Source organism: Hypanus sabinus, chromosome 9 (assembly GCF_030144855.1).
Source record: "Hypanus sabinus isolate sHypSab1 chromosome 9, sHypSab1.hap1, whole genome shotgun sequence".
Classification (NCBI taxonomy): domain Eukaryota; kingdom Metazoa; phylum Chordata; class Chondrichthyes; order Myliobatiformes; family Dasyatidae; genus Hypanus; species Hypanus sabinus.
In genome coordinates, this window is record NC_082714.1 from 118523108 (window position 1) to 118534708 (window position 11601).

At 36.0% G+C, this 11601-nt stretch overlaps 1 protein-coding gene across 1 annotated transcript in view; it reads right to left on the minus strand.

The window, feature by feature from the left end:
- The window catches only part of LOC132398909 (docking protein 5-like), a 492926-nt gene extending 489620 nt beyond the window's left edge, over positions 1-3306 (minus strand). The window contains exon 1 of the mRNA XM_059978743.1: positions 3241-3306. Within this exon, the coding sequence (XP_059834726.1) occupies positions 3241-3306 (66 nt within the window). The remainder of the gene's footprint in view (positions 1-3240) is intronic.
- Positions 3307-11601: the final 8295 nt, after the last annotated feature.

Sequence of the window (11601 nt, forward strand, 5' to 3'; positions counted from 1 at the left end):
GCCACGTAGCCATTCTGCTGCTGGTCTTACCCATAAACCATTGAACCAAATTTGCAGTATTCTACATTACCAATGTCCAGTGTCAGTTAATAATTGATATTATTATTGATAACCACAAAACATATCTAGTTCAGTGATATCTTCAGGGCAGAAATCCAGTGTATGTTACCAATGTGGCCCAGAAGTGAAGAAATGTGAAGAGGTAAAATTCCTTCTGAGGTGGGCCAGCATGCCATTAAGTTCAAGGACATTTAGGGATAAGCAAGATATTAGGCCTGCTTGATCCAATGAAAGGAATAGTGAAAAAAGCAGTAATTTGTCAGCAAAGCAATCTACTTACTAATAAATGTTTGTTGAAATATATCACAGTCTTGCATCATCACTTGAGATTTTAGAAGAATCTCCCCATTAATCCACAAAGAAAACCCCTCATACTCTTCCCCATTAGCTCTTCAGGAATTTGAATGCAGACCATTAAATCTCAAAGTCACTCATCTATTAAAATAACGGTAAGGCAAAAGAAGAAAATTATACTCCCCACTAGCCAGTGAAAATGAAGGAAGGTGCTTGATGAAACTTCAAAAAGAGCACCACGGATGTCAATAATGTTAGTCACCTGTCATTCAGTTTTCTTTACTGTCAAAAAGACAAAAGAAAAAAATGGCTAAAATTTTGTTTGAAAATCTGGCTGAATGGTGCCACAACATCAACCTCTCATTCAACATCAGCAAAACCAGCAAGCTGACTATTTATTATGGAAGGAAGAAACCAAAAGTTCATAAGGCAGTTCTCATTAAGGGGTCAGAGGTGGAGTATCATAACTTCAAATTCCTTGGCATTATCATAGCAGAGGTTCTGTCCTGAGACTAACATATAAGCACCATTACAAAGAAGGCACAGCGATGCCTCTAATTAGAAATTTGAACAGATTAGGCATGTCATTGGAAAAACTTGACAATCTTCTATAGATGCACAGTGGAGGGTATCCTGACTTGTTGCATCATGGCCTGGTACGGAAACACCAATGCCCAAGAATGGAAAAGACCACAAAAAGTAGTGGATATAGTCTGGTCCATTGCAAGTAAAGCCCACCCCTCTGCTGAGCACATCTACAAGCAATGTTGCCAAAAGAAAGCAGTATTCATTATCAAGGATCCCATTATACCAGCCATGCTCTCTTCTCACTACAACCATCGTGAAAGAGGTACAGAGGCCTTAGGTCTCACACAACCAACTTCAGGAACTTTTATTACTCTTCTGGTATCAGGCTCCTAAACTAATACAGATAACTTCACTCACCTCAACCATAAATTGATTCCAGCCAGTGGACTAACTTTCAAGGTTCTACAACTCAAGTTCTCAGTTTTATTTATTATTATTATTATTTGCACAATTTGTCTTCTTTTACACATTGGTGAGTTATCAGCCATTGAATGTAGTTTTCATTGACTCTGTCATATTTCTTTGTTCTACTGCGAATCACTACAGAAAAATAGATCTCAAGGTAGTATCTGGTGACGTATACACACTTTGATAATACATTTACTTTGAATGTTGACATATGCACTAATATAGTCATATTAGCTCAGCTAAAAGTCTGTTGAAACATTCTTCAAAGAGAAAAAAGGACAACCTTTCATGCTTAGGTTGCCGTCATTTTACTTTCAAATAAACAAATTATTGTGCATTTCGAGACTGATAATTATGGTGATATATTAGTTATGTTTACTTTTTAAAATGCAAATGAAATAGAGTGCTGATGTCCTGAACAATCAAGATGTTATTTCCTGACCACAAGAGTGGACACTCTGCATTTAACAGTCAACAAGGATGTAAATTTAACTTCATATAGCATTGTGGTAACCAAATAAGCAAACAGACTAGCATCATATCACACTGAACCAATAGGACAGTTGTGTTTGTGCATTTCTATCATTCCATTTATCATGATGTCAAGAATAAATGTACGGCCACCTGTGCACAATACCTACTTCTCATTTCTTAAGCATTTTATGTGCACATCTCACATTCATTTGTACACAATATCTTTCTTGTGCACCTTCCACCTACTGATTCTCTTACTTTCATACATTATACATTAAAAGAGCTCTTTGCAAAGTCCCTGACACATGTGCTTTACTCATTTAATACATCCAATAAAAGCATATACATTCCAGTAAGTATGTTATGTTGTGTAACTGACTTTAAGCAAATGATTCAGAATAATGCTGATTTCAACCTTGTTAAAAAAACAATAATGGTCCAACAATTTTTTATAGATAGGCAACTCCACTTTAGACCTTTAATTAATCTGTCTTTCCAGGTATCATCTGATTTTTGTGCGGACGACATTTAGTCCGCAGTTAGTTTAACATACAGGGTATTTTATTACCTTCTGAATCTTTGATGGCAATAACTGATATGTATTACAACAGCAATTCACACAAGAGAAATTTATTGTATAGGAAATCGTTCCGATTAGCAATATTTGAATAATTATTTTCCTTATACTGATTAGAATAAGAAGCTTTCTTAAATATTCTCTGTAATCTTATTATTTGGTCAAGCTCAAGCAACAATGAAGAAACATCACTTTAAACAACGCACATTGTAGTCAGATTATAAATCAAATGTTATGAAAACACAAGGAACTAATAATCCTCATTGCATCATTTCACAATTTTGTTCCCATGAAGCATATTTTTAAGAGTAACTTTCACTCATTCAGCTCAGCGTCACACATGTTGAAAATAGAAAAAAACAACATATACAGTGTTTAAAGCAAGTACTGATTATAAATGAATAATGCAACACACATTGAGATTTTTATTGCTAACAGATTTTTTAAACTGGATTTATCTGATTTGATTACTTTTTTCTGTTTTTTTTCTATTTGGAACATAATTGGGATGTTAATTTAATAACATTTTATGTCAGTTATGCTTTTAATTAATTAGTGACAACAACTTTTCCAGAAGCTTAGCACAAATCTTCAGGAATTTTTGGCAAGTTAAATATATATCCTTGCAGACAACATTGCCGTTAAATGAAACAAAGCCAGATAAGTACAGTGCTTATGATCTCATGAACTCTGGATGTAATCCCCGGTTTCTAATTTGTAGTAACAGCTAGTACCTGTGCTGTACTTGTTGTTAATAACGTATATTCCATTCACTGTGAATATTGACACAAGGAAAATGGCTTAGCTTAAAGAACAAAGCATGAGAGAGAAACACTCACCCCTAAACGTCTGCTCCGAATCTTCACATATCCCTGCTTGACAATGTCATTAAAATTTGAAGCCATTACTTTTCTGCTCGGCTCAGTAACTGAATAATATTTCAACACTGTACTCCAGCTCTAAAGGCAGTTTCTCCCGCTCTCAGTTTATCCACAGCTCAGCATCTGCTTAAACCACCCGGCCCAAGGGTTAGCAACAAGGCTTATTCCACCTACAAAGTAAGGGAGAGACAGTGAGGCAGTATGTCAGAGTGAGAATGCATCAGCTGATACTCTATCATTGCTGCTTCACGGAATGTACCACCATTCTCACTCACTGAAGGGCTTGTGCCAAAGGGTTCATGTCTATTAGAATGAAGTTATTGGCTCAAGTACAATGTTCTGATGCCAAAGACTAGGTCTTCTGTCAAAAGACCTAAACAAATGCTATTAATCTATTATTAGCTACTTCAATAAAAACCTTCACAGTATTTTTCACTTGTACGCAAAGCTCAGACATGGAATTAAAATAACCCTTCAGAAAAATGTAGGAAAAGCTATCTTCTACAAAATTCTATTTGCAAAAGAAAATTGATTTGTGTATTGTGATTCAAATTCCTTTTAAAATAGGAATTACAGATGAGATTCATTATACTTGCTGCAAGGCTACCAAATAAAGTATTGTTGTAGTTTAAACCAATCTATTAATCACTGCTTCTGTCAAAAATATAGAATTACTTCATCAGTAGCATATGCACCTCAACCCTTTGATAGAAGCAGCAGATATTGTGCAAAGAAATTAGTATCTATCAAATGTAAAAATACAGCATGCATCAGATTTTTGATTCTACCAAGTTTGTCAATAATAAACACTTATCTATATTTGATTATTCTGTGCATAAAATAAATATTGCACCTAATAAAAATGGAGTGAACTTTTAAAAAATTACAGTGTTCACAGCTTCAAATTATTTTACATATAAATAGTAAATCAGAAGAAGAATGCATTTTTCCATCAATTTATGTTGCCAAAAGCTCAAAATATATATATAAGGTGGGTGTAAACTGGAATGTTTTGCATCTATAATGTGTATTATTACCAGATTTTTTTCTTTGACCACCTTGGTTGGGAACATTTTATATGCAGTAAGTGCCAGGCTGATACAGTCAGAGGGCACTAACGTTTTACCTGTATGGGCATTTCAAGGCATGGTATGCAATGGATTCATGTACAAAGCCCCACTTTATGCATAATATGATGCAGGGATTTGATATTCAATTCTAAAAAAAATACTAAATGTTGCATGTAGCATAAGGATCAGGCTGTTTGTACCCTATCCAATTAAAATAAATGACGCGAAAACCCTACTTGGGTAAGGCCCACCCAAGGATACGTATTGCCTATGGGCAGATTTGAGACTCTTTCACTTAAGAGTAGAACAAATATCAGCTTGAAGGCGGCTGACATCATGTCCCTGCCCTGTATTTTTGTGTGGCCCACTTTTTCCCTTGAGTTCTACTTTTCTAGTAATTTCACTAAAGGGATGGAAAACAAAAAATAATGACCTGGTGGCAAATGTCATCTTGAATTATTCTTATTGCAAACAACAAGTTGGCACACAGTTTTATAAATACTTGGCAAAGCACTGGAGGCATGAAGTGTAACCAAATTTGTTTTGGGTTCAGAGGATTTATCAATCATCCGGAAGCTCTGGGTCACAACACTTACTCTCTACTATGTAAATTAAATCAGAGGATCAGCACAGGTGACTGTTCCATACTTAGGATGAGCAACCGTGGGAAAATATGGTAAACTTTCATTACAACCAAACTGAAACTCTCAACTCTTCTCCTTTGTACTCTCCAATGCAAATGGTCATTCTAACATCATTCATTCTTTATAAAATGGGATATGCTGAGATTCAGAAATGCACTACACATTATCCTAGGTTGCAAATGCCTAACTCATGGACACCCCTCATCCATCATATGGATGAGCTCTCGTAATACTAGCAAATTTTAAATTCTGATGTACTTACATACATTGTGTCCTACGAGTGGGAGAAATCATTTCCTCTGTCTCACTCCACTTCAAGTAATTGTTCTGTTTCATCAGTTTTATATGTCTTTGATGCTATTCATTCAATACCATGGAGGGCTGGTTATCATATTCAGTGATTATGGTGTATTAGCTGACTTGTGGGCATAAATTAATGTAAGGATATCTGTAAAAATGGAACTAGGAATGGCTTTTATATAAAGAACAATCTTTATTCCTGTCTTTATAGACTATATATGGTTACCCTTTATTTCCTGCCAAGGTGACTTAATAAGAACATATTGTCATTACATTTCTAAAAGAAATTGAATGTGTTTCATTTTGCTTGAAAAAAACATCCTTTCAGAATTTCCTGAGCTTTAAGCTACTGATAGTCTATGGCATTCTCACAGAACTGTTACATCACAGAGCAAAACCCTTCCGCTTAATAAACCTAGGGCACTGTGTAAGAGACTCAATTAGTCTCTATCTCTGTATCCTATTGCAATGAAATATTTTCCTTTCATATATTTATTTGCTTCCTCCATTCTTTGATGTATTAAGTTCAGGTTTCAAACTTGTGCTGCAATGAGTATATTCCTCTTTACCATCTTTGGTTATTTTGATAGTTATCTGAGATCTGTGTCACCTGGTACTTGTCTCTATCAGTGGGGAAAAAATTGTTTATCCATTATGCCTAGACCTTTCATGATATTGAACACCTCTCTGCTCAAGGAGGACAACTCATCTTCCCTAATTTACCAATAGCCCTCATTGTTGGGGATTCATTTAGGCCTTCATAATCTTCAGTACATACAGTGGCCAAAAGTGGGCAAAATATTCCAGTTGCAAGTGAACGTATGTATTTTAGAGGTTTAAATTTTAGAGGTTCAACAACTTTCTCGTTTAGTACTTCATTGCTCTGTGCATAAAGCCTAGAATACCATATCCATTTAAATTCAACATTTTCAACCCATCTTGCAATGATTTGTGAAAGCAAACATCTAATCTTCTCTGCTTCTAAAACATCAATTCAGAGAGTTTTCTTAATATATTGCAGCTTCCTGTCAACATATATTACTTTGTATATTTTGGCATTCATCATATGTCTGCCTATTGCACCAAGCAGGCTAGATCCTCAAAATCCATCAGAGGTTTTGTGTCATGTGCAAAGTTTGAGTTAGAGTTCTATACATTCAATTCCACATTTTAATCAATAAAGCAATAGTTCTTACACTGATACCTGGGAAATATCACAACTATATTCTGCTTCCTGTACCAATGTCATTACTTTATCGGTCTTGCCTTTTATTTCACAGCTAGAAAGGAAATTGGATTGAGGAAAAGAGCTTAATGGCATGAATAGCATAAATTAAACACATCTTTTAAACATTTAAAAAATGTCTTTCTTTTAAACTTGTGCCTATTAAAGCTAAAAAGAATGAGGCATAGAAGTGAACTTTTAATGCCCACATGGCTGTTTCGTTTTGGACTTGGCACAGTGTCGATTCACCATCTGAATTCCAGTTCAAGGGATTATATGATTCGCACATACTTCTATTTCTCAAGACTCTATAGATCACAAAAAAAATAATTGCACTGTGATGGAGAAGCCCTAACAATATTTCTAACCATTTCTGTAGATATCATGCAGTTGTTACAACTTCACTCTTACCCACAAATTTCTCAACTAAGTACCAGCATTGCACGGCAATTAAAGGAAGCAAGGCAATTTGATAGACAGTTCCCAACTTAAGTATATTGCTGTATATGTACATTTACCTAATCTTTATCCAATATTCTATTCAGTAGTTCTATCTAGCCTATGGATGTTAATATAATGCCTTCATCTTTCTACATTTGTGAAGGTGCCACACTCAGCCCAAATGCTTTAAGATATAGCCATATGAATCTGCCAATATGGATGAATTACCTGCTTTGATTCCCCGGTGTTCTTTAATCCATTTGTCATTTCCTTTCAAGATATAGTGAAATAAATCCGAATGTCATTCTACAAGTAACCACATCAAATTATTTTACTTACGTGAATGGTTTATTTTGGATATTTGCATAAAAGAAGCAGGTCTGATAGTTAAAAGTACGATTGAACAGTCTGGTTCAAATGTTAATCTTAAAACACTTAAAACTCCATTTGCATAATTCTGTACACCAGTAAAATCATAGAACTGAATTCAGGCATGTAACGCATCATTTATTTACATACTGAAAAGAAATGGATTAACATGCATTTAAATATGACATTTTCTTACAGCTATTTCATTAAATGCTCAGCAAGTCCATTTTCCCAGGATTTTCTGTCTGTTTCTAAACTGCAGGAATCACATACCACTTTTGCTTCCACACAGCACTCTATTAATGCACTGAGTGGCACCATTCCAACACTGTCTCTGAAAATAACCTCACCCTTTATACTGTTACATTCCTCATAAGGCTTACATACCATCTAAACATATTTAGCACATAGTTTCACAGTTTTATAAATGTCAAATTCTAATTAAAGTCTGTCTCATGTATTTGCTCATATGAACATTTAGTAGCCTGGAATTTGAGTAATTTTAGGCAAAACAGTTTTTTAAGACTATTATTTCATATAGAAAATAAGGAACTAGATAATCATTTGCATTAGTCCCAATTTTTTTTTTCAATTTAGTTCCAAATCTAACACAATAAACTTAGTTATTACCGAATTATTCACTGATACAATATTTACTTTTGCTGAACTGCAACTAATTCCTCTTCATCAGTAAAGCTAGTCAACTGAAACCACACAGTTTTTTTGATCTATTACCATTGACCGTCATCATCCTCTGACAGGAATTGAGTTGCTTCAAAAGTCAGTGAACACTAATATTTTTCCCACCCAAAAGGTCGTTTTACACTGCCCTCCACCTGGTGGTTAAAAAAGGAATAACATCCTAAAAAAACTCAGACAAAGAAACATTTTAAGTTATGTAAAACAAAATCCACAATTACCAGATAGAGACTGAAAACATTCATTATTACTTTCTGGAGTAAGACTGTAAAGACTGATCTTAAAACTAGTTCAGCTCTGTCATTTCAATGGTGTTCAAAATTATGCAAATAAAGTGTTTTAAGATTAACATTTGAACTTAAAAAAACTGAACACTTTAGGTTTCCCTGCATACAATTATGCTTCTCTCTTCAGCATGTTGAGTGTTTACGATCAGGCTTGAAGCAGCTGAAGAGAATTGTGTGAAAAAAAAATCCACTAGAAATTCCATGTGAGTTGTGAATTTTTTTGCCATGGAACAAACTAGAAAGTTAATCAACCAGACCATTCTTAATAACATCTTCACAAGTAATGATGTGCAGAGAGGAACACCAGAAAAGGACTAAGGTGAAAAAAAGGATGGAATGGGAAACATTTTTACAAATAAGTTGGTAATCATGTACTTGATTTTCTGCATGTAAACTCTGTCACCTGCTGTTGCTGGTAGGTATTAAAGTAAACCAATTTGTAGGTGACACATTTATTGATGGTGGAAACACTTCTTACTGCTCCTTAACTAAACTTTAAATTCTCTATATAGAAGGGTCATTGAAAGATGCAGAAAGCAGCCAGGCCCATTTTCCCATCAAGTCTGTGCTGACCATCAACCACTCATTTACGCTGATTCAATATTGATCCAGTTTTGTTTTATTCTCTTTACATACTCCCTCTGAATCTACACTCGCCTACACACTAGGGCCAATTCACAGTGGCCAGTCTGCATGTCTGTATAAAGGGGAAGGAGACCAAATAACCGGAGGAAACCAACAGAGTAAACATGCAAACTCTACACAGACTGCACCAAGTCTGTAGTACAGGGAAGCAGTGGCTCTAGTACCTGTGCCATTGAGAATATTGCAGAACGCAGCAGACGCAGTTTGAAAAATGAAGTCAGATATCTGGTACTCTATGTCTGTATGGAGTTCTACCATCAATTGCATCATTTCTTTTATGCATTTAGTGCACACAAAGCTTCCACTGAGGTTACTCATCCTACTTTGGATCCACGTCCAGTACATTTTCCTTCTCTAGTATGTTATTGGTGCCCTTCAAACCTCAGTTAGGGCCACTGAAGCAGGAGCAGTGGTATTGCTCCTGTTTTTCTACAAGCTCCCAGACTGGCGTTCCCTAAAGGAGGTGTGTGTCAAACATTCTGAGCAGATGATCAAATAATTGCAGCTTTTTGCTTTCATACATTTTCCTGCTTGCTGTCTGACATCTGTATTAGTAATTTTGTACTATTGTTTTAAACTTCAATATGGAGGATGGCACTGATGGTCAAAAATATGAACTGGGACAGAATGGGTGTCCAAGTAAAAAGTGTTGATAACAAATTATCAAACCTAAGTGGAATGGATTGGCACATCAACATCACCAGATTTATTCCATCATAGTGAAACAAAATTATCTCCATTGTCTATCTTGTTCTATTAACACATTAATCATCTAGGAAATTAAAAATTAATTGTGATATTTTGACAGTAGGAATAACAATCAAGTTTTCAGATCATCCTTGCTTATAGTACATTTGTATATTCATAGGTGCCAGGTCAAATTAAACTAAATCATCTACAATAAAGGGATCCAGTGAATACTGGTGTTACCCAATGATTTATGAATTTTCTCCCCCCCCTGCCCCCACTGTCAAACCCTCCCCCACACCACTGTACACCACTAACATGATTTTGCATCTGTATTTTTAAAATTACATAGCAACGTAGGTTAGCTTGTTCAAATGATTTTCAGCATCTGTTCAATATATGAAATTGGTTGTTCTGATGCAGAAGTACAGTGCAAAGACACAAAATTACTATAAATTAAAATAATAAATAAATAATGCAAACAAATAATGTGGTGCTTATGGGTTCATGGACCTATCTGAAATCTGATGGCAGAGGGGACGAAGTAACAGGGTGGGAGGAGGTATAGTCCAGGCAGCTGTGAGAGTCCATGGGTTTATAATTGACATCATTGGATGAGCTGTCTCCAGAGATGGAGATGGTGAAATCAAGAAAGGGGAAGGAGTTGTTGGAAATGGACCAGGTGAATTTGAGGCAGGGTGGAAGTTGGAGGAAAAGTTGATAAAGTCAACAAGCTCCACATGGGTGCAGGAAGCAGTACCAATGCAGTTGTTGATGTAGCACAGGAAAAGTGGGGGATGAACACCAGTGCAGGCTTGGAACATGGATTGTTCCGTGTAGCTGACAAAAAGGCAGGCATAGTTGGGACCCATGCGAGTACCCATGGCCACAGATTTGATATAGTTTGCCACCAGCTGCATCTCATGATTTGCCTGTCAGCATTGAACACAATGTAGGACTGCCTTAGGAGCTTCTGCTCCATATTTTCCCTTTGGGTTTACTCCAGCAGGTTTCACTATGAATGGGTATAGCCACAAGGCAGCAGAAATTTGAGATCAGAATTTTCCTTCTGCTAGGTGAGCTGCCAACCATGGCTGACAAACCCCATCTACCTGAAGTGGTTGGTTTTAAGGTGCCAGTAACCTGTCTTTGCTCATTCTCCTGTCAGTAGAAACAGTTCTTCCAGGCTTAGTAGCTAAGCCACACATGAAAGCCAAGAGTTTGACTTGGTTGTCAGAGTGTTTTTGAGGCACACACCATTGAGAGCATTAAATATATCGAGGGAGCTTATCCCCACTACTTCCCCGAGCTGTAAAAACCTTAAAGAACCAGTCTAACTAGTGCATGATAATTCCAGATAATATTAATGTTGCTTATGTCAACAGAGAAATGATTTCCAGAGGGTGAAGCAATTGACTTAACTTCAAAACTTCTGCAATAACCTCTTGATCCTAGACATCAATATTTTAATGTAAAAAAAAAACACACAGCTGGAGGAACTCAAAAATGGTAGAGACTGCAAATGCTGGATACAGTCCAGATGAAGAGTTTTGAAAAAAAAAATACCCCACAGATACTGAGTTAGTATGTTTATAGCTGGAGAAACTCAAGGAGTTAGTCAGCAAACATGGTGGCAGACGGACTGTTACAGCGAGCCGAAACAACCAACGCCTATTGTTTGGCTGACAACCAATCAAAGACTCACTTCCACTAATTGTTCATTGTTTCTATCAACATCTGAATGTTTCTGGGTAAATCATTTAACTAGCTTTGCTTTTGGATGTACTATTGAGTTATGAGATTTTTGTGGTCACATGGTTTTACTGAATAAAGGTTTATTTTAAGTTACAGTTTTGTTATTTCTTCTGGCTTTGGGTCTCAACTGTGGTTATCATCAAGTGAACACAACAAATTGGTGACAAGAATAGAATTTGTACTCACGTACACAGCAG